Source organism: Cibotium barometz, chromosome 8, assembly GCF_041138505.1.
Source record: "Cibotium barometz isolate CiBa-2024 chromosome 8, ASM4113850v1, whole genome shotgun sequence".
NCBI classification, from domain to species: Eukaryota; Viridiplantae; Streptophyta; class Polypodiopsida; order Cyatheales; family Cibotiaceae; genus Cibotium; species Cibotium barometz.
The window spans coordinates 59,057,332-59,084,624 of NC_141053.1; the positions used below are offsets into that span (position 1 = coordinate 59,057,332).

The 27,293-nt window shown below is 45.4% G+C and overlaps 1 protein-coding gene across 8 annotated transcripts in view; it reads left to right on the forward strand.

Annotated features, from left to right (window-relative positions):
- LOC147636485 (uncharacterized) overlaps positions 1–27,293 on the forward strand; it is an 82,691-nt gene that overhangs the window by 31,534 nt on the left and 23,864 nt on the right. For 6 of the 8 annotated variants that reach the window (XR_015266551.1, XR_015266552.1, XM_086801940.1 and 3 more), the window contains 2 exons: positions 8,800–8,887; positions 9,141–9,265. The exons of 1 other annotated variant lie outside the window; for it this stretch is intronic. Coding sequence is in view for 5 of the 7 variants with exons in the window: in XM_086801940.1 (XP_086658066.1) it covers positions 8,800–8,887; positions 9,141–9,265 (213 nt within the window). In the remaining 2 variants the exon portion in view is untranslated. The remainder of the gene's footprint in view (positions 1–8,799; positions 8,888–9,140; positions 9,266–27,293) is intronic. One more of the 8 variants, XM_086801941.1, reaches the window with a different exon arrangement.

The following is a 27,293-nucleotide window of genomic DNA, read 5'->3' on the forward strand; positions in this document are numbered from 1 at the left end:
GTGAGGTGAGCACTGGATTGAGGATCATCTTGGACCGTCTTGTGCCTGATGCATCGGTTAGGCGCAAGATTAGGGACCAGCTTTCCATGTACAGGTCATTTCATGGCTCCTATGGCTGTCATGATGCACAGATCGACCGCTCCAAAGTTGGTGCTGCTCTATGGTGGGAGGACTTTGGTTCGGATGGACCGGAGCTACAGCAGCAGCTGGCTATCTGCATACTTAGCCAGGCCGTCAGCTCTCCTTTCTTGGAGCAACTTTGAAACACCTACAGCCACATTGCCTCTAGGAAGAGGAACCGACTCGAGGTAGTGTTAGAAGTCATCTCCTGTCTAGATTTATACACCAGGGCCTTTGTTGTGGGTGTGCCCGCCCTTATGAGGTGTTTTCCCATTTTTCCCCACTCTCCGTATTTTCCCCCCATTTTTTCCCATTTTTCTGTGGCTTGGGATGCATCCCTGAGTTGGCAGGAGGATCTATATGCTGGCCGACTACATCTGATATGTGTATTGGAGCTGGCCGACTGTATTTGATCAGTCGTGGACTCCTCAGAGCTGGCCGACTGGGTGCATGCTGCTGGCCGACTGCATATGCAGTCGTGGAGCCCTTTTTCAGCAGGCCGACTGCACTTGTGGGGGCATATAAATAGGCCCCCACCCCCATACCACTGATTGTATCATATTCGGGATCTTCTTGTGTATATCAGAGCAGAGTTACACGCCTACATCTCTCTCTTTTTGTGCTGTTTTTTCTGCCTGTGTTTTTGCTCTTGTGTTCCCAGATTTGGTCATCATCTCCGTTGCATATTCTGACATGGTATCAGAGCCATAGGCTCTAGATAGGTCTTGGGATTTGTGTGAGCAAGAGGGGGATTGTTTTTTGTGGCTGATTGGTGGACTGTTTTGGACTGTTCGGGAAGAGGAGAAGCAAGAGGAAGGCGGGCTGATTTGCTGGACAGCCACTTGCAGGTATCAGTTCTTCTTTGTTCCCACCCACCCACCCTTTTCAGAGTACATCCCCTCTATGGCAGATCTGTTTGAGATGGCCGAGAGACATGTGAAGATCCCGACACTCCCCACGTTCCCGGTGGACCGTCAGTTGGACGGGAGCAACTACGGCATATGGAAGGTGATGATGGAATCCGTTCTGGAGTCCTACGATCTCGCCGATTTCGTCGTTGTTGGTGTTCCACGGCCGGAAGTAGAGGAAGGGGAGTTACCGTCAACCCGAAAGGACCGGGAGGCCCAGACGCAGATGTGGGATCGCGTCAACGCCAGGGTCCGTTCGTTTATTTTCCTCAACTGCACACCACAGGTAATTAATCATATAAAGCATATGACGCTGGCCAGAGGTATTTGGCAGCATTTGGCCTCACTTTACAACAGGGTATCGCCCATGAAGAGGATTTCCTTGGAAGTACAGATGCGGGTTATGAGCCCTGCAAAGTCGTCGACGATGCGGGAGCATATTAACAAGCTGCAGGCTCTTCAGCAGGAGGTTCTTCAGGCTGGGAAGGAGATATCGTCAGAGGACATGGCCATCACGTTGCTGTCACATTTGCCCTCTTCGTACTCAGCATTCTACTCGTCGTTGATTACCAGTGGCAGGCTCAGCACCATCACGTGGGAGGAGCTTGTGCCCATGGTCTTGGACCAGGAGGAACGATTCACGAACCCTCCTCAGGGTGGAGGTTCGGAGGCCTTTACTGGCCAACGGTCGAAAGGCCGTAACTCGGGCAAGGGGAAGGCTTCATCGGAGAAGTCTTCTGAGAAGATGTCCGACGCTGACCGCGAGAAACTGAAGGCAGAGAGGACCTGTAATGATTGTGGCGAGAAAGGCCACTACTGGAGGCAGTGTCCCAAGCGGAAGACCGAGAAGGGTGAAGACTCCTCAGCAATCACGAAGACTCCGGCTTTTGTGCACCTGGAGGTGATGGACACCGATGTTTCATTTTCTTCAGGCAGGGAGGAGATTGGAGGACTCTCCGCAATGGATACTCGGGAGTGGATTCTCGATAGTGGTGCTTCCAGGCACATGACTCCTTCCCGTTCCGGTTTACAGGATCTCTGCATGGTTTCTGGTCATATTCTTACTGGGGATACGTCCACTATCCCAGTTCACAGTGAGGGCAGGATGGAGATAGTTCCCGATGGCAGAGGGGGGAAGCATTCCTCCCAGGTGTTGTATGTTCCGGCACTTGGTTTTCATCTGTTGTCAGTGCATCAGGTTTGCAAGACTGGCGTACGGGTGGAGTTTGATGAGCATTTTGTTGCTCTCCGGGACAAAGCAACAGGCCAAGTGGTTTGGGAAGGTGGAGTGGAGAATGGAGTCTACAGGCTTTCAGCACTCTCTCTCCCAGGTCCTCAAGATTGTGATGAGTGGCAGTGTGGTAATAGCTACTCAGGTGTGGATACGCTGCAGGTACAGGCTTTCCGAGACCAGGTGGTGGATAGCTTACCAGTAGATGGCAGCAGTTGGCAGGAACTTTCCAGTACTGAGGTTGGTAGTTCTTGTGTTCGTGAGTCAGAGGAAGCTGAACAGGTCACTTATGCTCTGATGTCTCGTCGTGTTCGGGACATAGAACTTCCAGTAGTTGAGGATGTTCTTTCCACGGGGACCTTTCGGAAAGCTAGGCAGGTGGCAGGTGCTTACTTGCAGAAGGAGGTGGTTTCTCCAGGCTTTGTGGTTCCGGATTCAGAGGGGGTGGTTGACAGGTTTCATCAGGTTTCCAGGACTTGCTTGTGCACCGTAACAGGTGTTGATCCTTGTGAGCTGTGTGATGTCTCTGTGACTCAGAAGCTGTATGGTTCATTGATCTGGTTGATGGACACCGGATTGGACGGGAGCTTCCTGATGAGGCAGTTGAGCTCTTGGTTGCAGATGTCTCTTTGTGAGGCAGGATTGCGTTTCCTGTGGTTTCTGCGGCATGCGAAGGATCATGGACTCTTGTACACAGGAGGGGGATTGTTGGATGGAGTCCGACTCCACGGTTGGAGTGACTCGGTTTGGGGAGGAGATCCGGACACGAGGAGATCTACTTATGCCCCAGGAGCAGTTTTACGGAGCAGGAGGAGGTTACATTGCAGGTTTGGGCTTCCACTGGAGGAACCCATGGTCATCCAGAGGCACTTTGTTCGTGAACAGATTGTTGCTGATGACATCTTGCTGGAGTTCTGTTCGACGGAGGACAGTACGGTGGACCTCTTCACGAAGTCGCTCTCAGGATTTGCTCAGGCGGCACCCCAGCTCCCAGTGGTTGGTCACACAGCCAGGAGCTGAGAGGGGGTGTTAGAAGTCATCTCCTGTCTAGATTTATACACCAGGGCCTTTGTTGTGGGTGTGCCCGCCCTTATGAGGTGTTTTCCCATTTTTCCCCACTCTCCGTATTTTTCCCCCATTTTTTCCCATTTTTCTGTGGCTTGGGATGCATCCCTGAGTTGGTAGGAGGATCTATATGCTGGCCGACTACATCTGATATGTGTATTGGAGCTGGCCGACTGTATTTGATCAGTCGTGGACTCCTCAGAGCTGGCCGACTGGGTGCATGCTGCTGGCCGACTGCATATGCAGTCGTGGAGCCCTTTTTCAGCAGGCCGACTGCACTTGTGGGGGCATATAAATAGGCCCCCACCCCCATACCACTGATTGTATCATATTCGGGATCTTCTTGTGTATATCAGAGCAGAGTTACACGCCTACATCTCTCTCTTTTTGTGCTGTTTTTTCTGCCTGCGTTTTTGCTCTTGTGTTCCCAGATTTGGTCATCATCTCCGCTGCATATTCTGACAGGTAGAGCGTGCCAATGACCTTGTCTTTGTCCCTGCGCGAACTTGCGAATGCTTTGCAAGAGCGTGACCAAGAAGGCAGATCCCTTCACTGAGTGGGAGATGAGTCAACAAGAAGAGCAACAAGAGGATGAGGTGGAGCAGCAGCACCATGCCAGTGAGGATGAGCTTGATGCTCCTTTGGCACAAGCTACCCATGACCATGAGGCGAGCACTTCACGTGGATGATCATTCATGGATCATGATTCATGGGCCTTGGCCTTTACTACTTAGCTCTAGCCTCTAGCTTCTAGGCTTTAGCACTTTTTGTCATTGACTCATTTGAGTCCTTCCATGTATTGTGCCTCCTTAAGGCTTAGTCCTGACTCTTGAGTCATGAATCATTTTGTATCTACGTAATTATTAATACAATGAACCGTCAACACCTTCACTCTTTGATCGGCGTATTTTGTTAATATGACTCAAAAGCTTACCATTTTAGTGTAAATTTGTACTCATTTTGATGTACTTCCAAAAGTAGAATAAGTGTAGAGTAGAAAAACTTAAAAAAAAAGTATTTTTTGAGTGCCGTTTCCTCCCTCGTCCTCGTTCCCTACTTATGGCCGTCCACGTCCCCGTCCCCGTCCCCCGTTACTGTCCCCCGTCCCTTGTGACTATGAACCACACTCACCCATACTCACTTAATGAGTATAAAAGACTTAGAGAAGTTGACAACACAATGGGTCCGGAACGGGTGGGGGGCGGGGGGCCAGATAAAACTTTATTACAAGGAGTATTTGCAGATACATGTAGAGGGTGCTCTTGCACCGGATTTCCAAGTATCAAAGATGAAAACAAAGTAAAACTAGTTACTCCGCCCAAGCCCAAGGCAAGGGGTGTTTCCTGCTTTACACTAGCCTTGTGTGGATCTCACAGGAGGTGCCCAGTCTCACATAGTCTACTATGTGGCTCTCACAAGCACTCCCAGTCTCACACAATACTAGATGCTCCTCGATAACCAGGCTCATCTAGTCTTTACACATAAATGGAAACATATATGTGCAGTAACTCTTTCCAACACATACCTTCTTTTTGGATACTTCTCTTGTATCAAATGTAAGCTATTCAATGAAGAGGCTTCAGCAGTTTCTACATCTGAATCTTATGAAGGGTTCACCATCTTTTCGTGTGTGTGTGAGAGAGACAAATTGATGATGTCAATCAGGTGTCTTTCCCTGTTTGTAGCGTGTAAATGTTGATGAGAGGGATGGCCTGTTGTCTCACTCCTTAAACAGCCAGTATGCAGTCCAGCACAGTAAACTGCCTTGTACGAAAGAAGTAAAGGGTGTGACCAGCTGTTTTCTCTCCTTTAGGTTGCAGCTCTGTACGAAACAGAAGAAGATAGCATGATGGGGCCTGCCACTGGTTCAGTCCCGGAAGGAGGGAAGGAGTGATGCTTGTGTTTCAGTCCGGCCAGGGAGCCATAATGATGTACTTCATTCAGCCTGTGTGAGAGAGGAAGGGCAATAGCTTTGAACACTTCAATTGACTGGTGTGTGAGAGAGAAACTATCGAATGCTTCAGTCTTCTTGTGGTAGAGAGAGAGAGCATCGTACGCTTCAGTTGGCTGCAGGAAAGAGAGATAGAGAGTATTCGTTTCGCTTCAGTTCAACGACTACCATGGTGAAAAGGGCTCTAGAAGTTTCCACGTGGCTATTGAAGTCCTTTATTTTTATTTTATGTTATATACCACAAGCCTTCGTATTAAACACAAGCCCTTTACTTAAAAAAAAAAAAAACTTAAATGCTTGTGTGCCCATTGGGGTGTTGACACCCATTTTTAATGCGGGTGTGAACACTCCACCTTATAAAATATAACTAAGCCTTAGACATTGTTTTTGAGCCTTTCGATGGCCAGATTTGGTGCATGCAAAAAGCCAATCGCAAATCAACAAGCAAAGGCATCCACACAGTCTCGTAGCCAGTAGTTCTGGGCGTCCCCAATGCTACGAGACCAAACATGGGCAAGCATGTAGGACACGAAAACAAGTCATGCACCTAAAATTCTTTTATCTTCGCACATACATAATGTGAAGTGCATATGCAAATATACATTGGAAATCAGTCATATTAGCGGACATGCAGATTTCACGTTGTGAAGTTTTCGTGCGAGTTGCGGCCAGTTGATATTGTGCTATTCTTTCTATCTTTAGCGGTGCATTTGCCCTATCAACTACTTATTTGCTGTACTATTTCTTTCTATTTGCTACTTCCCTTAGTGCTAGGCTTCATTATGGCTGAGTTTGCCCTGCATCTTGATATAGAGTTCTTATGTGTGTGTGTGTGTGTGTGTGTGGAGTGCGTGTGTGAGAGCATATCTTGATACAGAGTTCTACACCCACTATTGCGCACTCATGGCGTTAGTGGGGATGTCGTAGTAGCTAGTCCATACTATGCATAATGGAGTTGATAATTATAGTCTTGTGGGTTGACTACCATGAGTATATAACATGCACGTTTCTAAAAGGTGAATTTGGGCATGTTCCTGGATTCATCTAGGTATATATATACATTGGAAATCCCTCGTTCTCAAGCCATGTATCACACTCAGGGGTCTAGTCATACTAGATGACCCCGAGTTCCAGTGTTCCTAGTCATACTGGTCACACCTCCAGCCCTACTAGTAACACTAGAACTGCCAGACGAGCTACCGATCATATCAGCAAAGCTCTCATTCCTCTGGAAATATCAAGCCATCTCATAGGACTACTGATGATATCAGCAAAGCCCAAATACTGGACATCCCGAGGGTGATTCACCAGTCAAACTAGTGTCCAAATGCATAGAAAGATCCGGAGAGAATCTTTCTTTGCATTTATTTGAGGATACCTTGTTGTTCAGGGAGCCAAATGGTGACACCATAGTTGTTTCTCGTACGCGTACGAACCTATTCGTACGTACGAGTCGTACGGTACGATATCGTACGAATTCGTACGATATCGTACGGTACGAGTTAGTTAGTTAGTTAGTTTTCCCCCCCCCCCAAATTTTTTTTTCCTTGAAAAAACATTTCCAAATGCTAAAAAAAAATAGAAACCCTGCTTTACGAAGATCCCAAATGCTCGCAATACTTCGCAACTTTCGTGTCCACTGAGTATTCCATAGAGACCTAAAAAATCTGGCGAGGTAGACTGGTAGTGAACACTTGATTGGTAGGATGAGAGAATCTTGCTACATCACTTGGGGATCCCTCGTATAGGTAGGCTAGACAATTAGATTCTCAAGTTATGCACAAGGGAGAACATTTGGACATGGCCATTTTGATCTAGAGAGGAATCCCTAAACTTATCACCCTAGATGCACTCCTCGTATTTGTGCAAGGACGGTCCCTTAGTCATAAATGCTACACTGGGAGACCTTTGGTATTGCATTACCCATCCAGGTTCTTTTTTGGAGACAATCGGGAGATCCAACCGGGAGAGACACATATCCATGTACTGGTTTCTCAAGCACTGTAGACTCCTCCCCTCCCAACCTTCCCTCACATTCAAGCTTGAAGCTCCATAGCTTGTAAGTGTAAAAAATAAAAACCGTATTTTATCGTACCGTACCCCAAAATTTCATATCGTACCGTACGGTATCGTATTTTCGTACCGTGACAACTATGGGTGACACTTGTTCCAGTTGAACTGTACACCGGATGCACGACAGAAGATCTCTATTGCATTGGCGAATCCTTGGGAGATTCCCCTCATCTCCTAGGTAAATATGCTGCTATTGTGTCATCGGCAAACTCTGAGTCAAGAAACTTCTCTTGTGCGTGGATGGGAAGATGCAACTCCTGTAGCCCTACCTTGGCAACAAACAAGAAGAGATAAGGTGCCAAGGTCCCTGTAGCTCTTGGCCTCTATCTGCAAGAAATTGTTTTGACCACAGGGGATTGTCCCCAATGTGAGTGCAAGAGAATGAGCAGCAGGAATCCACATGAGATCAATTACACCAAGACCATCAAGAACATGGGATGCAGAGTCAAGGAAAGATGTCTTAGGAGTAGGTTCATGCAACAAAGGAACCTACATGGTTAAGGCTTGCCGGTGAGAGCAACACACGGTGGGAGCTGCTTGATGTAAGATGTCAGCACTTAGAGTTGTAGGAGTCGGAGCCCAAGTGAACAAAGGCCTCGATTGATAGAAGTGTTGTAGCAGAGGGAGCCATGGAGAGGACTTTCACAAGAAGATACAGTTTGTCCCCTCCTGTTAGAGAATGTGGTGCATGTTATGCTGTTACACGGCTATAGAATTCCCAATCGAGGACTAGAATGCATCTGTTGAATTGAGTCTCTAAGAAGTGGGCTTTAGGTTTGTGTGACAATCAAGTGGCTAATGATGATTCAAGGTGTGTTGGGTACAGTTACAATTGTCCCTATTTGGAGCTGTGCAAAAGCAATAAGTTGGTCGCTAATGTTTAGCCTTAAAATCAAAGGTTTTGGAAGAGGGTGGATAGAGGGTGAGAGATAAAAGTAGTGGAGTAGCATAAGGGTAAGAGTAGGAGAATAAAAGTAGGTAAAAAGTGTTGTTTTGGGTCATGCAACTCTAGCCTTTTGTAGGCAGGGCTTTTTTCTTTCAAACTCGTTCTCAATCCCTTTTTTCGCTGGCAGGCTGCAGTGGGGGCTATGGTGAAAGGAAGGTCAAAATTATAGTGTTCATAGCAAAAAAAAGAACAAAAATTTTCATATAATCTTATGGGTTATAAGGTTTGAGAGCTGTGTTTATCTTCGGCTGAATTATTACCTTTTTGGATGTGTAGTCAGTTTTTTGAAGTCTCAGATTGCATGCTATGAGAGTCATGATACTTTCTTAAAGCATTGATACGTTTATAAGCTCCTATGAATTTTGTTTTGATCTCTCTCTCTCTCTCTCTCTCTCTCTCTCTATATATATATATATATATATATATATATATATATATATATATATACCTAGATGAATCCAGGAACATGCCCAAATTCACCTTTTAGGAACGTGCTTTTTTTCAGGCCGTAGATCACTTTGAATCCTCTTGTAAAATGTTAAAAATTGAAGACATGTATGCAGCTCTTCTTCATAAGGAAGGTGCTACCAAAGGTACATTTATACTTAAATAACGTAAAGGTGTAGGGTGGCTTTTGTCTCAGCATCGATGTTTATCCTTCACATGATGCCAGTTAAAAGTAGTGGGCATGTACACTTACTCCCTTCATAACTCTTAATGTCTCCAGCTTTTTCTTTTGCAACAATTAAGGAGGAAAGCATATTTTCCGGCTTGTAGTTTCCTAAGGAGTTATCCCTTGCCACTGACTTCAGTGTGTTTGAAAGCATTTCTAACTTAATAAAACAGGTGTGCTGGTGGACAGAAGTCCATCCAAGGAGGAAAAGGAGATGGTAGAAGCTGTCCCAGCAATTCAGATGCACCGCTTGCCTGACAACAGGCAACCACTAAAAATTGTGGGTGATATAGTAGAGGTAGTGTGCTTGTATACTTACCATTTCTTGTTACGACATTTAAAAAAAGTAAAATACCTGAAGTTTAGTAGGTGAAGTTGCTTTCGGACTTCTGTTATTCTACTTTTCATTGCTCTTCTAGTTCTTTTTGCAGCCTTTGTTAGTGAGTATCATATATACATGTATCAAATCGTCTTCCTGTGAGATCATCAACATTGCAAGGATTGCAATTTGCATTTGTTAAGCTGCGCTTTTAAATGTAACTTTTGCATGATAAATCTGCCATTTTTTGAGGAGTTCAAGGACAGCCTTTCCAGTTTGCAGAAGTGCTGGGAAAGGGTGTGTTTTATGCATGCATAAGCATATGTCCAAAAGCTTGCAATAGATAACAATCATTCTTTTACTCCTGCAAGTCTACTCTTTAATCACCGGTTGCAAGTTATGGTTTATTTCTTGGTGAAAGGTCTTGAAGCTTGACCTTTTGTGTTTTCTCCTTTTCCTTCTACTGCTCCTCTTTTTTTTTGTGCCTATCACCTTTGAAAGCACAAGCATGTGCTTTATTGCTAGTTTGGACACTGGCCCCTTATTTCTTTTTCTTAATGGTATCAATAACAAGCAGAGAGTTTTTGTCGTTTTCAATCGGTTCAACTCTTTTTGGTTCTGAGAGTATGATAGATATGGTTCTGTTAGGAACAATTTCATTTCCGTATTCATCAAAACTGAGTTCCCATCATTCTAGGACATGTATCCATTGTAGCCAATAGGTGCCTCCTCTTCAGGGTCCAACAATGAAGCAATGGAAGTTTCCTCATCTTGGTCTTAGGTTTTATAGCTATGCTCACGAAATTGACTCCATTGCCTGATTTGTTTTTTTTCAGGAAAGAGACTTCTATTAAGTATGAAAAAAGCATACAACAATCATGGCTGTAAGATGGAATAGAATAGAATCACCCCAATATGCAAGGTGATTTCAAGCATTGAGGAGCATCGTGATGCCATGAGAGACCTATGGGACTAGAGGAAAAGAAAATGCCATGGCTGTAAGATGGAATAGAATAGAATCACCCCAATATGTAAGGTGATTTCAACCACTGAGGAGCATCATGATGCTATGAGAGACCTATGGGACTAGAGGAAAAGAAAATGCCATGGTCCCCCCACTCCCACATAAATACAATGCGCTTTGCTTGCGTGGAACGAGAGGACTCCTGAATAGGAGCCCAAGTAGCCATGAGAGTATGGATGATATCACCCCATATAGCACTAATGCATTGAGACCCAAAAATCTAGACACCCTCAATAGCCTCCATGCATCTAGCTCTCGAGATCTGCCATGCTGTAATACTGGCAACAATCTCCCAACTGGTGTCAATCCTCTGTCTGGGGGGTGTATAAACATTGCCTGATTTTAGAAGCTGTCCTATTATCATTTGAGTCCAGTGTCTGAGAATCGTGCTTGAACTAAGCCTCAATACTCCTAGCTTGGCTATGGTGCCAGGAAGCACTTCTTCTGCTATGGTACATACCAGCTGTCTTAAATGACAGAAACAAAATTTTTCAAACATTTAAATGTACAAGTGTCTGGTGATCCCTTATTTACTAAGGGAAAATGGCATACAAGAGCATTGAAGTTCTGAAAATAAATGGTGGAATTGTTTTCTCGAGTTTATATATCCGATTGTAGACTTTTGTCAAGGATCTATGAAATTGAGTTAGTACTTTGATATTCTTAGGATTGGTATTTACTTTTCCCCGGGAAAAAGATCCTTTAATTAGTTATAGAAAAAACAGCCACGAAGGGCTAGATACAACTACGAAGGTCTAAATACAAACTCGCCTCATTTAAGGGCGGGAATCAAATGATCATAAGGGGAAGAGACGCTTCTCCTCTGGCTGGCCGCTCTGTGAGAAGAAGGCTATCTCATATAGGGGGAGGGGGGGGGGGAGGGGAAACAACCACACTAGTGGTCTATAATGCCAAATGGGGTCACTGCCTCTCTCTGTGAGGAAAGGGCCAGGCCTCCAAAGTCTCAACAACGCTTCCCACCGCTTCCGCATGCGGTCTAAACCTCCTTGTAACGTCCCCCACTAACCATGGAGGGTGTGAATGATATCAAGCCATATGCTCCTGATAGTCTCAGTCGACGGAGTGTGGGTACCCTTGATAGCCTCACTACATCTAGCACGCCAAATGTGCCAGGCTGCTATGCTATTGCAAATCTCCCATCTTTGGCATGAGCTTGGCTGCCAATTGCGTGTAGGTGGGCTGTGGGTGGTACTGCTGCAATACGATGGTGAGAGACCTAAAGGCCTAGTCCTCCCCCATCCTCCTCGTAAGCCCTGACCACTACAGCCTCTGTGGCCCAAGTGATAGTGCCCCATGTAATGATCTGGGTCGGTGCCCTGTCCATAGCGAAGATGCGGAGAATCCGCTGCCAAATCTGCTGAGCCTTCGGGCAATCCCAAAGGCAATGTCGCTGAGACTCCTGGGGGTAGGCCGCCACTCCGGCAAGCTGTTGGTCGACCTCCAACTACTAGCCAAGTACTTACCGCCAAACTTCTACGTGCTATCAACCAAAGAAAGAGGGAATCTTTCTAGCCCAAAAGCTATCCCACAGTCTCTTCCAAAAATCTGAAAGGAAACGTTGTGAGAGGTCCTGAGAATGCCAATGTGCTGCTGCTGCCGGTGTGCCGTCTATCTAAGGCATTTGGATCCTGCAGCCTAGCCGCGTAGCATATGCAAAGAAGGAGGCATCCAGAGTCTCCTCGCAATCCGCTGGATCATGCCAAGTCCACTCTCTTGGGTCCCAGTGAAGGCGCGTGAGAGGTCGGCACTCCCATATCCATAGCCGCCATAATCTCTACATGGCCACCTTGGCGGGTGCTGGATCAATGTGCCATTCCCATGCCTAAAAACCAATCACCCTCACCCTCTGCAAGGTCAGCCACTGAAATCCTCCAAGGGAAGCTCGGATCTCTCTAGTCTGCCATGGGATCCAATAGAAAAAGTGAGCAAACCTCTGTCCTCATCTGCTCCGTGAACCGCCACGAGGGTATCATGTCTGGTAAAGACGCCTAGCCACACTGGGGGGGGCGGATTTGGGGGAGTCAGCCACTCCAGAGGGATAGTTGAGTCAATGTCGGTGCTGAGCCTATCTCTACCGCGGATCCTAGTCAGGCCTCTCTCCTGCATCTCCGGTGGTAATTGTCTGTGGGCGATCCAACCTCCACGAGACCTGGTTGGTCCCATGCTGAAGGCACCCCAAGATACACGTGGTCGGGACCCTAATATGTGGCCATTGAGTAAACGAATCAGGGGGTTCTAGACCAAATGCTGCTGAAGCCGCCCCTTTGAGGCAACTGGAGCTATTTGTCTGAGGGTTGGCCTAAGAGGTCCCAAGCACGAAGCAAACTGGCTGCAAATCTGTCCTCAAAAGCCGGGCTAAACCAACGGGCTCGCATCTTTGTGAAGATCCATCTAGTACTCTACGGCCAAGAGCCCCCAAGACTCGGAGTGCGGGCTGAAAGCTTTGAGGGCCTTACTCTCCCCACGGGAGATGCCGGATTATCCATATACAAATGCCATAACGCAGCCCAACACAAGGCAACTGAGCCGGAACATAGGCTGTAGAAATGCCGAGCCAACAACATAATCCATATACCTCCGTGTGGGTACTGATTCTTCCCCAAAAACCACGGGTCTTCATGCAATAGAGCTGGTACAGCAAGTACAACTTTGCATTCAGCCGGTACAGCAGGTACAATGGCTGGTACAGCTGGTACGGTGGTTGGTACAGCTGGCACGGTGGCTGGTACAGCAGGTACAACAAGTACAAAAGCTGGTACAACCGGTACAAGGATTGGTACAACAAGTACAATGGCTAGAAATCATAATAAATGATTAAATACCCTTGCCTTCAGTATTTCTTCGCGATGGAAGCCTCCAAAACAGTCCCCAATAGCCGGTATTCTTCATGGGCAGCCTTCAAGAGAGAGAGAAAGAGAGTAGCCATCATTAGGGCAGCCTGTAACGGTGGTAGAGGCTAGTGTGCAGCAAGAGAGCCTCCAGTAATGAAGAGAGAGGGCTCCAATTTATAGATTTGGGCCTCCCATGAACTAAAATGGCAAGAGAAGGCTACAATGACAAGTGGAGAGCCACACAATAGCTGAAGTGACAAGTGTGAGGCCACTTGTCTCACTTTGATCCACTTTCTAACAAGTGTCAGGCCACTTGTCTCACTTTGGTCCACTTTCTTGCCACATGTCCCAATCTAAGAGATGGGTCCTTCCATAAACTTTATCTCTAAAAATATCCCAATTGGTAGACATTCTGTCATAGGCACTTTGCCAACTCTTGGTATCTGCTCAATTCCGACGCGAACAGAATTTCCATCGGAGTCGGGCCAAAAATAGCAACTCTCCTAAATTTTAGGAGTGTGGTCCTTTGTATTCTAGGATAATCCCCCATTCCCAAAGCTTGTACTTTCCAAATATTCAGACATCCTGGAGTCCACCCCCTTTCATACTGGGAAATGTCCAAGCTCGTGACAGCCTGAGTCTAGAAAGAGGCCCTGGTGTGATACCTCTACTCCACCCTCCTCTTCTCTATGGATCTAATCTTTGTGCGAGCGGCAACAAGCTGACTCTCGATCTGCTGAGAGGAAGGTATGATATCCCCTAGGTGCGAGGATTTACCAGATCTTGAAAAGGATGGGTATTATATTGCAGCTAGCAGATATTTGTCTTGGCATTTTCAGGTTTCTGATTGCATGAGGAGTTGGAGGATTGAAGGCGGAGTTACAAAGCAACGGGAACGAGGGAACGTTTTGACCCCTGGAAACGGGAACATTTCAGGGGATGGGGGAAACGGGGGAACACCACGGAGTTACAACTTTCAAGTTTCAAGTCTTGACTCATAGGCTGAGGCCTTTGGAAAAACGAGATTACAAATTACATCAATGATCAATGTCAAGACTCAATTCATAGATGATCAACAATGAAGAGTGACGAGTCAAGCTTAAAGCAAGAGGTTACGATGACAAAATGAATCAATAATACATGATAAATCAAAACTACATAGTACAATGATCAATCATGGGAATGAGAAGTCTGCATGTGGCATTGTCAAAACATGCATCGATTGCATAACCCTCTGCTCTGTGACTATCAACTGAGTCATCATCACTATGAGACCCGAAGCCATTTAAGCGCTCCTCCTGAACTCCCTAGCAACCTTGTTAAGCAAACGCAAAATTGCATTAATAAAAACAAGGTCATTTGCCTTTGCTTAGTCCGATAGGCCCTCCCTCAGGCTGACTTTTGGTGCTTGGGCAGTGACTTTAAGACTTTAAGGAGCTGAGTATGATTCTTGCACTCAGAGGACAGGACCCTTGGCATCTTCCTGAGTTCGGGGGCGTAGCGCTGGGAGCCTTTACTTCTTGAGATCAGATAGGAGGTGTAGTGGCCCCAACCTCTCTAGACTAGACAGGTTTTATGTTGATGAATGTGCTTGCAGCCGAGTGGGTATGATTGGTATCTTGGGAGGCACTTCATTCTCTGATCATGCCCCTGTTATTATTTCTTTAGAGGACCCTTGGAGGCTCAACAAGCATGTGAGGTCGAGGATTCCGGACAGCCTCATTCAGAACCCCGAGATATGCAACAGGATAGAGCAGATATGGCCGGTATTGAACTTCTTTTCAAGCTTTGTTGCTTGCACATTGGATGAGGGCTTAAGGGAGATCAACAGTTTCTTGCAGGAGGCAGCCCAGAGCCGATTGGAGGGCTTCCGGGAGCAGGAGAGGAGTCTGAGGAGTCGTCTTGCCTCTTTACAGCGGCTTCAGGAGAGGTCCCCCAATAGCCAGAGAATCCTAAAACTATCAAGTATCACAATTGTGTCTCCTTTAAGCTATCAAAGTTTGAGGGAATCTGGGGTTTAACCCAACTCCTACTAACATATTCTTGCTATTTCCAGAACCATATGCTCAGTAGTACCATAGGCAAACTCGACCATAGGGATGCATCTCTCCCAATAAAATGGTCACTTAGAGCAGTATGCACAAAGCATAATCTCCAAAACCCGATCCCACCCTCTCCGTCTGCCCATCGGATTGAGGATGATTACAAAAACACAAGTCGTTTGAATCTCTAGATAACCTGGTGTAGAAGCGTTGCGACAATCCCAAGGAATTTCTCTCATAATCCCAAGGAATTCCTCTCATAATCCTAGCACAATCCGGCACACAGACTCTATCATCCCGGAACAACAAATAAAGGTATTGACTGTCTTCCACTCTAACAGGTGGAATGATACATGAGTCATGGTCTAAATCAATGGAGCTCCTCGCTTGGACCTGTTACCAATACCGAATGAAATGCCCATTGCCCTATATAGCCCACTCAAAAACTATTTAATTGATTCACCCACCCCAATCCTAGCAACCCCATTTAAATTACCTTGGTCAAGTCTTGCGTAACACTATCTACTGTAGGGTAACTACCCCCATAAGGATAGGATATATCAAGGTTATAAACTATACACACGCCCAAACACTCTACATGCTGCAGATCCTAGCGTCCCATACCACTAGGATATAGACCATATAAAATTTCCTCCAGACATTTAAAGCAGTTCAGGGTGATCAATCTTTTCCCTACCAAGTCTTGGTGCACTACACCTCCACCCCATGTCATGAAAAAAGGTGATGTAGACCCTCTAGAGATGATATAATCCAACACCTCCTCTTCAGCGCTAGAGGGGCAGTCCAATACTAGCACGTTGAAGTAACCTCTCCATAGTAGCTCCTCTCAGAAGTGGTTTGGTAAAGAGATCAGCCACAATGTCCTTGGTAGAACAATAGGCCAATCGAAGAAGGCCCAACTCGATCCAGGCGCGTACAAAATGATAATGCACTTCAATTTCCTTGGATCGTCCCCGTATCACAGGATTCTGTGCTAGAGCAATAGCACTCTGAGAATCCGAGAAAATAGTAAACGGGAAGTGTCGGCATGGCACAAATGCTCCAAAATCTGATGAATCCAAAGTGTCTCGGTGGAGGAGAGAAGGTAGGATTTATACTCAGCCTCGGTGGAAGAAGCAGAAACAGTCCTCTGCTTTTGAGACTTCCAAGAAACCAATCCAATACCAAGCATGAAGCAATATCCAGATGTAGACCTCCCAGTATCAATGACATCCATCTAGAACACGGGCCATCTGAAGTGTACAGCCAGAGCCAAAACAATCCTGATGGTGGTATACCTGGCTGTAGGAGCAAATGTTTCATGAAAGTCTTCACCTGCCTTCTGAGCATATCCTCGTGCAACAAGGTGGGATTTGTACTTGTCCAAAGTACCATTTGCATGAAACTTGACTTTGAAAAGCCATTTCACACCAATAACACGACGATGTAAAGGCTGTGGTACCAAAGACCAAGTGTTATTCCTCTCAATAGAGGCCATCTCTGCTTCCATGGCTTGCCGCCATTGTGGTTGTGAAAGAGCCTCCTCTGGACTCTCAGGCTCATCAATCTCTTGGAGAGAACTCATGGGAGTATAATTCACTGTGTGATGAGATGTGGAAGCTCGAGATGAACGGCGAGGGCCAGGGGTGGTGGTAGAGATTTGGTTATGGAGCTGTGCATTAGTGAGACCAGAATGTCTAAAGAGTTGCTGAACCCACCAAGGTAGGCCAGCCTTCCTCTCAAAGCGTGAAGAAGAAGATCCAGCTACAGTAGAGGACTCATCCGATGCTGCTGGAATTGGTGATGAGGTAAGCACTGGTGAGGGTAATCCCGGTGTCAAAGCAGGACTCGTAGAGGGATTGGGAGCTGCAGAAGCTGATGCAACGGGAACGGGTGACTGTAAAGGAGCAGTTGGCACCGGGGTTGCAGCAAGGGGAGGAGGAGGAACTGGATGTGGAAGAAGTAAAAGATCACTAGCATCTGTTGGGAATGGATCATCCAGAAAGTCGGAAGACGCATCAAGTGGAGAGGGCTGTCATCAAATCGAGCATCACGGGAAATGATGATGTCATCAATCTCCGGATCCCAGAAGCGGTACCCTTTGGATCTCAGACTGTAGCCTTGTGAAGATCATCCTCTTTGACTTCAGGGCGAGTGTGGTCCTTTTCTTATCGAGGACATGCTCATAAGCAACACAGCCGAAAACACAAAGATGAGATACAGAAGGCTTGTGTCTTGTAAAGGCCTCCTCCGGAGTCATCCCCTCAACTGCTTTTGTGAGAGAGCGGTTAATGAGATAAACTGAGGTAGCCACAACTTCACCCTTGAAAGCAGGAGGGAGACCTGCACGATGCAACAAAGCACGAGCCATCTCTTTGACGGTCCGGTTCTTTCATTCCACAACTCCATTCTGCTGAGGAACTGTAGTCTGTCTCGGTGAATGCCCTTCGAAGCAAGGAAGTCATCAAATGGTACAAACTCGCCACCATTATCAGTCCGGAGGAATGAAACTCTACCCCCAGACTGATTTTCCACCATCGGGATCCAAGTCCTGAAACTGGCAAAAGCATCTGACTTGAGAGCCAGAAACCATACCCAAACTTTGTGAGTGAAATCATCGACAAGAAGAAGAAAAATATCGAGCCCCACAGATGTGTGAGAGAGACCTGAGCTGAGGTAGTCCGCTGACAACTTGTTTATAATGGAACTTTTGTAAGGTAGCAATCGGTACATGACCGAAGTGAGAATGCCACAAAGAAGTATCTGGCTCAGAAACCAAAGCCAACACAGGTGAGAAAAGCTGATGAATATGGGAATCAATGTGAGGGATTTGGGAAGAAAAATTGGTGATCTTGTAGAGACCCCCATCATGGATTCCATTGGCAACAACTGAGAGAGACTTCCTGTCGATTACTTCGATGACCTCATCATCAAAGTACACACGAAGTTTCGAGAAGCTTTGTATATTGAAAACAGATTTTTGGAAATTCGTGGTACATGCAGAACATCATGTAAGGTGGCAGAGGAACCCAAAGAAACATTACCAACACTGGTGACAAGAAGTGAACAGTTGTCGCCGATACGAACTGAAGAAGAGATAGTCTAGTAGTCCTCCAAGATATGGGCGTGATTGGTCATGTGGCAAAAGCACCACTATCACCAACCCATTCCACTGCTTCAGGTGTGACACTAACCTCTTCATCAGAAATCATGTCTGTGATCACGAGGAATGAATTCTGTGAAAAAGTGGATGAATCTGTGACTGCCATGTATGCAACTTTGGCAGATCCTTCCTCTGAAACTTTGCCTTTATCTTTGGTGTTGTCCTTGTCAGATGCTTTAGAAGCATCTTTGGCTTTATACTCATGCTTTTGTACTTGGATTCCTTAGAATCCTGTTTACCCTTGCCTTTGCCTTTGTTTTTGTTGTTGTTGTTGTTGTTGTTGGAGTTTGCTTTTCCGCCTTTGTCTTTGCTCTTGTCAGAGGCAACAAAAGCAGACTCCGACTTGCCTTTTCCGCGAAGCATGCACTTGTCGTGGAGGTAACTCACGACTTCCTCAAAAGGGGGGAGAGGATCACGGAAATAATTATTATCCTTGAAATAATCAAAGGAAGCATGCAACTTACCAAGAAGTTTATGGATGGGATTGTTGATGGTGCTCCCGTACTCCTTGAGTTGCAGCTTGATACGGGAAAACTCTTCAATCTTCTCAATCAGGTTATGTGAGTGAGTGATGGTAAGCTTGTAAACGGAAGGGGCAACTGAATACGGAAAATCTAATCAATCATGAAATCTGAAAATACACATTAGCAGGCCAGATAAAACAAGATGACAAATCTGCACAGTACACCACACTAGGGGCCAGAAGATGGGCTGACCCCCCCTCCCTTTATGGTTAGATTACCAAAAAGGAGTTTCCTTCCAATACAACTTTGCGGGTGCCCAAGGTTCACCACTGGCTGCACCTATTTCTTCCAATACAATATGAAAACAAGAAAACATCACATAATCTGAATTTGCTGACAATTCTCAGCACAACTGAGCCTTCCCGGCATCAAGCACATGCAGGACAACTATGGTCAGCCCATAGCACTCCCACATCAGCCCGGGACAACCCAACATCATCATCTTCCTCTTGTCTGTCTCATAGAGCAAGTTGACTAGCTCTCAAAGGCTGTTTTCAGCAGTCGACCATCCTGGCATCAAGCACATGCTGGACAACTATGGACATCCCATTTCAGCCCGGGACAACCCAACATCATCATCTTCCTCCGGTCCGTCTCTCAGAGAGCAAGTCGACCAGCCCTCAAAGGCTGTTTTCAGCAGTCGACCATCCCTCAGTAGCCACAGAAGAAAGCGACCAGCAGTTGTACACAAGCCTGCAAACCTCCGGTTGGAAAGAAAACTGTCTAGAAGCCCACGACCAGCTCTTCCTCCCTGTTTTTAACCTCTGTCCAGCCTCTATTCAAGCTGTAAATCAGCCGGCCAGCAGTGGAGAACATGCAGAAGGAGTCGGCCAGCTTCTCCCATACATCGGGTGAACTTCAGTCACGATGGATGGCTGTAGAAACTTGCCAACAGGATGAAAACCAGCCGACCAGCCCTCATGCACCCTGAAAAGCATGCGCCCCTCTCCAATCAGGAGTTTTTGTCAATAATAGAGGCTTCCTCGCTGAAAACAGCCCACACGTGTGCTTTTCTGGTCCAAAAGGGGGCGCGTACATGAAGGAGGTCCAAATAATGTCCAGTGCCCGGTCTTTGGCCGCCACATGTATTAAATAAGTCCTACTCAATGTGTACTCACTTATAAGTTGTCCGGTCACTTATAAGTGAGTGTGAACTTGCACCCATAATTATTAACATGTGAACTCATAAAGTTGTAAATTGAGTTTTTGGGAATACTTACCACTTGCAAAACACATGTAGACCACTTGTCAGTCCCAAACATGAATTCTTCTTGTTAGAAATTCACTATTTAGGGCATATTGTTTCCAAGGATGGAGTACGCATGGATCTCGCAAAGATTCAAGCAATCAAGGATTGGCCAGAACTGCAGAATGTGCATCACGTTAGGAGCTTTTTTGGTTTATGCTCGTACTATCGTCAATTCATTCGACACTTTGCTTTCTTAGCTTCACCGTTACATGATCTAACGAAGAAGAAAGTAGCATTCCATTGGTCGGAACCTGAAAAGACAGCTTTTCAGAAGTTGAAGGATGCCATCATATCAGGGCTAGTTCTTATTATTCCAGATTTGCATAGACCTTTTGTGGTTGAGTGTGATGCATGTGGAGATTGTTTGGGGGTTGTTTTGAACCAAGAGGGACATGGAGTGGCTTTTGAAAGCCGTCGCCTGCAACATGCAGAATTGTATTTGCAAGTTTATGAGAAAGAGTTGTTAGCCGTTATTCATGCCCTTCAAACATGGAAGCATTATCTTTTGGGGATTGAATTTATGGTAAAAACAGACCACCAGAGTTTAAGGCACTTTCTTACACAACCTAAACTCTCGGAAAAGCATCTAAGGTGGGCAAACTTTTTGTCCATGTTCCATTTTCAGATTTTCCATACCCCGGGCAAGAAGAATTTGGTGGCGGATGCTTTGTCACGCAGGCCACAAGTGCATGCTGTAACTACCGCCTACCATCAGGACTTATAAGGTATGCCGGATACATATGCTTTGGACACAGATTTTCAGCTTATTTGGGCTGATTTGAATCATGGTACTGCTGTCCCATCTTATTCGATTAGAGATGGGTTTCTGATGATGCAGAATCGTATTTGTGTAGTGAGTGAATTACGCCAAAAGGTTATGGAAGAGTGTCATGCTCCGCCATATGCTGGTCATCGTGGTATTCTGGCTACTACACAGGCTTTGGAAAGATATTTCTTTTCGCCAGCTCTACGTAGGAATATTGAAGCTTATGTGCAAGAATGCATAGTGTGTCATAAAGTAAAGTTTGATAGACACAAGACACCTGGTTTACTTCAGCCCTTACCCATTTCCCAGAACCATGGGAAAGCATTGCTATGGATTTCATTATGGAACTGTCGAAATCGGCACATGGAAATGATGCTATATGGACTATTATAGATCGTTTTAGCAAACAAGCACACTTTATTCCCGTGAGGAAAACAATCAAGCCAGAGCACATGGCAAAGTTGTTCTTAGCTCAAATTTTCAAACATCATGGCATGTCCAAGTCTATTGTGGGGGATAGAGATCCTCGGACTACCAGTTTATTTTGGCGGGCATTGTTTGATAATATGGGCACAAAGTTGAGTTTCTCATCAGTCTATCATCCTTAGACGGATGGTCAGAGTGAAATAGCAAACTCAACTAATAAGGCTCCATTTGAGATAGTCTATGGCAAGGTGGTGCTTCCACCTATCTTATGAACAAAAGATGAAATCTTTGCAACATATGAGTATGTCCATGATTTGGATACTGCGTTTGCACAAGTTCGGACAGCCATAGAAAGATCTCAAGCTAAGTAGAAAAAGGCAGCTGATAAATACAGGCAAGAGGTGGTTTTCAAGGAAGGTGACTGGGTATTACTAAAGTTTGAGAAAGCACGTCTTCGGAAGTGGCCAGGTAAGGAAGGCCGGTTTCCTAAGCTTTCAAATAGGTATTACGGGCCATTCCAAATGTTGCAAAAAAATAAATGAAGTGGCATATAGATTGGTATTGCCCGATCACTGGAAAATACACAAAGCCTTTCATGTCAGTTTGCTGAGGCCTTATGTGGGGCCACCTCCTATGGAACCAGTTTTGGAAGATCCACCAAAAGTGGATGAACTTGAGGAGGTATTGCAACCTAAGCAGATAGTTTTTCATAAAGAGCGCAAGCATGCAAGTGGCAAGCTAGTGCGCAGGTATCTTGTGAAGTTTAAAAGCTATTCGGCTATGGTGGATGGACGAGGATTATTTTGCGGATTATCCTGAACTTCTGAAGGCCTACTTGGAAGCTTTTCAGTTGCAGCCAACTGCTTAGAAGCCGGGGGGAATAATTGTCACAAAATTCCTTACAGCTTCTATTTTTTTCTATTGTTCATGTGTGGCATGTGGAGCATGACATGACATACATGCATGGTTGGTGTAGCCTGACATGGTGTGTCTGTGTGGCATATGGAGCCTGACATGACAATACATGTATGGCTGGTGTAGTACATGTATGGTTGGTGTAGCCTGACATGATAGTACATGTGTGGCTTGTGGGGCCTGATAGGGTGTACATGTATGGCCATGGAGCCTGACATCATGAAAGTCTTTGGGACTAGCTATCTTGGAGATCTTGTGTATTCATGTTCTGTGAAGGTTCCGGAAGGATCATGAGTCGTGGACATTTTATTGGATACAACTAAGCAGATGGGCGTTTCTTCCAATATATTTGCACTCATGTGTGTGCATGACTTTGATTTTATCTTTGGATGACTTGTCCTGTTTGCTTGGACAATGCCTGAGATTTTTGCGTGTGTTGTCCATGGGGCCGGGGACGCCTAGGCACCCTGTGGACGTGTATGTGCACACCCTCTTCTTCCCATTGATGAAAAGCTTATGTTTCCTTAGCTCTTCAAAAACAATGGCAAGATGCTCTTTATGTTTAGCCTCACTCTTTGAGAAAATGATAATATCATCAAAGAAAGTTCTTGTGAACTTGCGGTGAGGTCTAAAAATTCTGTCCATCATTCGATTGAAAGTGGCGGGAGCATTCGTAAGTCCGAATGGCACAACCAAATACTCATATAATCCAAATGATGTTCGAAAAGCCGTTTTTTGCACATCTTGAGGTACCACTCGAATCTGATGGTAACCACTCTTAAGATCAATGCGACTGAAACAAGCGGCTCCCTCAAGTTTATCAAAAATATCAACGATTCGAGGAATCAGAAACCTGTTCTTGATAGTAATCTTGTTAAGAGCCCTATAATCAACACACATCCTGTTTGTCCCATCCTTTTTTTGCACAAGTAAAACTGGAGAACAACAAGGCGAAGGACTTGGCCTTATCAAGTCCTAAATCATTTACTTGAGTCATGATTTTCTCTTGTTGGGCAGCATTCACCCTATAAGGAGGTCGGTTAGGAGGAGAGCTCCCAGGGATTATGTCAATACAATGATCCTCTGTCCTGTCTAGGGGTAACTGTCTTGGTAGTGAATCAACAAAACAATCAGCATATTCACTTAAGAAATCAATCTTATCATGATCTACGGGAGCTACAACATCATGCTCAACATTATCACGTACAAAGACCAAGTAAGAACAAGCTGATTTCTATATTGCCTTTGAAATAAATATATGGCTTACAACGGGTATGGTACTCCCAGTAGTACTCGCATCAATACAAACTTCCCTACTCCTATGAGTAAATATAATTTTCTTATCTTTGTGCAAAATCTTGGGATCCAATCGGTAATGCCAAGGCATCCCAAGTATCACATCACATCCCGTAAGTGGTGCCATGAGGAAGTCTTCACGATCCAAATATCCATGAATCTGTATGCGAAGCTTCCCAATGATGGGAGTGACCTTAACTCCCTTGCCCTCAAAGGCAGCATCTGCATGAAAGTCCATGTCCAATTCCTTAGGCTTTAATCCAAGAGCAGTAGCCATTTGTATGGATATGAAGTTATCTGTTGAGGCATTATCAAAAAGGAATAAAGCTGTTTGATCCTTTAACTTGTCCCAAGCTTTGCATAAAATCCTGCTCTTTGGTTCATGTGCAGTGCAGTGTTTCCCTAAACATCGGGTATAACATTCACACTCGGTTTGGCATCCTGCACATTATTCTTTATGAGATTTTGGGGGCATTGAGCTTTCATGTGATCTTTGCTCCCACATGAGAAGCACTGCCCCTCTCTCATGCAATCAAAGATATATTGTTTGGACAACTTAGGATCATCCTTTTTACCCCCCGGCTTCTTTTTTGAGCCCCCTTTTGCATCCTTGGACTCAAGAGACATAAACTTAGGTGTCTGTCCACCCTTTTTCTGCTCATTTTCAGCTCTGAATTTTCCCTTGTATGAGCTAAATTCTTGTCTTTTTGATGCTCCCTTGCCATGCAACTCCTCACAAATAGTTGCTGAGTATATGAGCTCCTGTAAAGTGTTGTGGGGGTACACTGCAAGGCTCTTTTGAATGATTTGTTGCAGCCCTGACTCAAACTTTCTTTTCTTCTCGTCCTCACTAATCGTCATGAAATGTGTGACTTTGAGAAGAATCCGCCAAAACTTTGAAACATAAGAAGAAACGGATTCGCCTTCATCCCGTGTTAGCCAATCCCATTCCTTTCGTACATCCTTCTCAAAGTGAGGAGGAAGGAACTGATCATAAAATTGCTCTTTGAAAGCACTCCATGTACGGGCAGCTGTCCTATCCAAAAGCTTTGCCATCCACCAATCACTTGCAGTCTCTTTAAGATGCATACCCACATGCTTGAGCATAGATTTCTCGGTAAATTCCTCAGCGCAAAAGGCTATTTCAAATTGCCTTATGAAAGCAAGTGCCTTGGTAGTATCCAACTTTCCATTATAGCTCTCGAATTTAATGTCCTTGTCCCCTGATTTGAACTCTTTGGCCTTCTTGCCATGACGGGCATCCCGACGCTCTAATACATCCTCCTCCTCGTCATACCTACGTTGGAGAGCCTCAACGGGAAATCAGAAGCAAAGAGAAACTATTTCCAGGCATGACTGATGAAGATCTCCTTGGTGGTAAGCATCATAAACAGATTGCCGTAAGGAGCTTCTAAAATACTGATAAGATTGCAAAAACGGTTTCCCAAAATATCTCATGTTGTGATCCTGCCATATGGTCCAGAAAGCCCAATATCTGACCCAGTACAAAAGTAAAGAGTAATGGACCGTGGTTGTAGGGAGTATGCCAAAAAGCCAAAAGTGTTTCCCAAAAAAAGAGTTAGGGCAACGAAGGCGAAGTAACATGGAAATTTTGCGGATGAAGGCCTTAGTGCTGGAGCACGTCCAAAACAAATGAGGCACCGTTTCAGAAGGGGCCATGCATCGAAGACAAGAAGCAGATGCAATCCTTCGTTTAGCAAGAGTGACCCCCACAGATAAGGAACCTGTAAGACAACGCCATAGGAAAAGCTTTTGCTTGAAAGGCAATTTACTCCTCCATAAATTGCGAAGATTCTTTCGCCACCAAGCAAGTGATTTTGTCATATGCCAAAGAGAATTAGCATGTGAATGAATCCATGGTGATGGCTGGAGGAAAGAGTATGTCGTCCTAACCGTTAGGTCAGAAAGAATAACAGGACGAGAATTTGAGCCCACCGGGTGTAACTGCCAATCCTGTAATCTGTCCCTGTTAGATAAAGGAGGGATGGGAAGAAAAGGCTGCAACAAGTCAGCAATTTTCCCCCAAATGAACCTGTGATGCATGGCTAGTGGATAGGAAGCCATAGCCCGAGGGAAGGAAAGCATTTGACCAGTAGCATCAACAACATCATTTATGCACCTAATCCCCAATTTGCTGAGATTGTATGCCCGAATCGGCTCTTGCAGGGCCAATGGAGAATCAAAAACAGCACTCCAGTAAATGCTTTCTTGCCGAAGGGAATTGGCATGAGACAAAAGGAAGGGTGCCCAATGAGCATGCGAAAGGACCTGTTTCCAATCGCAAATAAGTGAAGTGGCAAAAGGGCAGCCCGGGATAGAACCTACAAATCTGCCCAAAATGACCTCCCAGTGATCAGTGATCCATGCACCATGTGCAGAAGTGTGTAGGGCCGTGCACATGGTTGCAAGCATATGAGTCCATGGTTGCGTCTGACGAAAAAAGGTGAGTAGGAGAGGAATTTTCCTTGCCAAGACATGATGCGCAATATTTAGCACATTCAATCCGCCATGCATCCTCGGGAAACAAACTTTTGCCATCCGCATAAGTCTTAAAGCTTTAGCAGAAGACTTTGTTTTCCATAACAGCTCCATAGCCTGAGACATGAAAGCAAAAGTGTCCTGAGAGGTCCAATGTATCAAAGGCAAATAGTACTGAACATAGGCCATGATAATCGACTAGACAATCCGGAGCCTAACATGGAGTGGCCAGGTGGAGAGCTTCCAGTAGTGGAGCTTGGCATGAAGTTTGTCAAAAATCCACTTTAACTGTTGTTTCCTAGTGATGTACCAGCCAATAGGGTAACCAAGATGGCGGACCACATCATAGGGCTGTATAATGTGTCCGGGCCATAAAAGAACATGCCAATCATATAGATGCAGAGGTATGAGGCTGGATTTGTCAAAATTGACATGCAGGCCAGCAGCCATGCCATATATAGAGAGAGTGTCCATAAGAGTCTTCAACTGCTGTGGAGAATTATGCTGCATAAAGAAGGAGTCATCTGCATATGCCTGACATAAAGGGAGGGGCTCCAGGAATCTGAAGACCAATGAGAAGGTCCTGCGCGGTAAGATGATCCAAGTATCTGAGAAGTGGGTGAGTGGCAATGGCATATAAGAGGGCACTGAGTGGACACCCTTGTCTGACCGAACGACCCAAGGACCAAGATTGAGAAAGATGATTGCCAAGGATGCATTGGGCTGTAGAGTCATCATACAAGCAGTAGATGATATTAGCCATTTTTGGCCCGAATCCCATCTGAGCCATTGTCTGTGAGATAAAATCCCAGTTGACCGTGTCAAAAGCTTTAGCAAAGTCCACTTGCATAATAAAAACATCCTGGTCAGAATATTTTGCATATTCAATAGCCATGAGAGCATTGCCAATATTATCATGGATCTGCCGCCTAGGAACAAAGCCATATTGCAAGGGATGCAGACCCTCATAAAGCACTTGGTGAAGACGGTGCACCAGCATTTTAGCAAAGAGTTTGTAAACAACAGGCATCAATGTGGTGGGCCTCCAATCCATGAGATGCTCATACAAATTCCGCTTGGGGATGAGTCTAACTATGCCATGCTTCCATGATTGGGGGAGTACTCCTGTATGCCAAGCCTCATTAATCATTTGCAGGATAACACCTTTAAGGTCTTCCCAAAAGTGTAAGAAAAATTCCACCGTGAGGCCATCATACCCTGGTGCCTTACCAGTGCTGAGATGGGACAAGG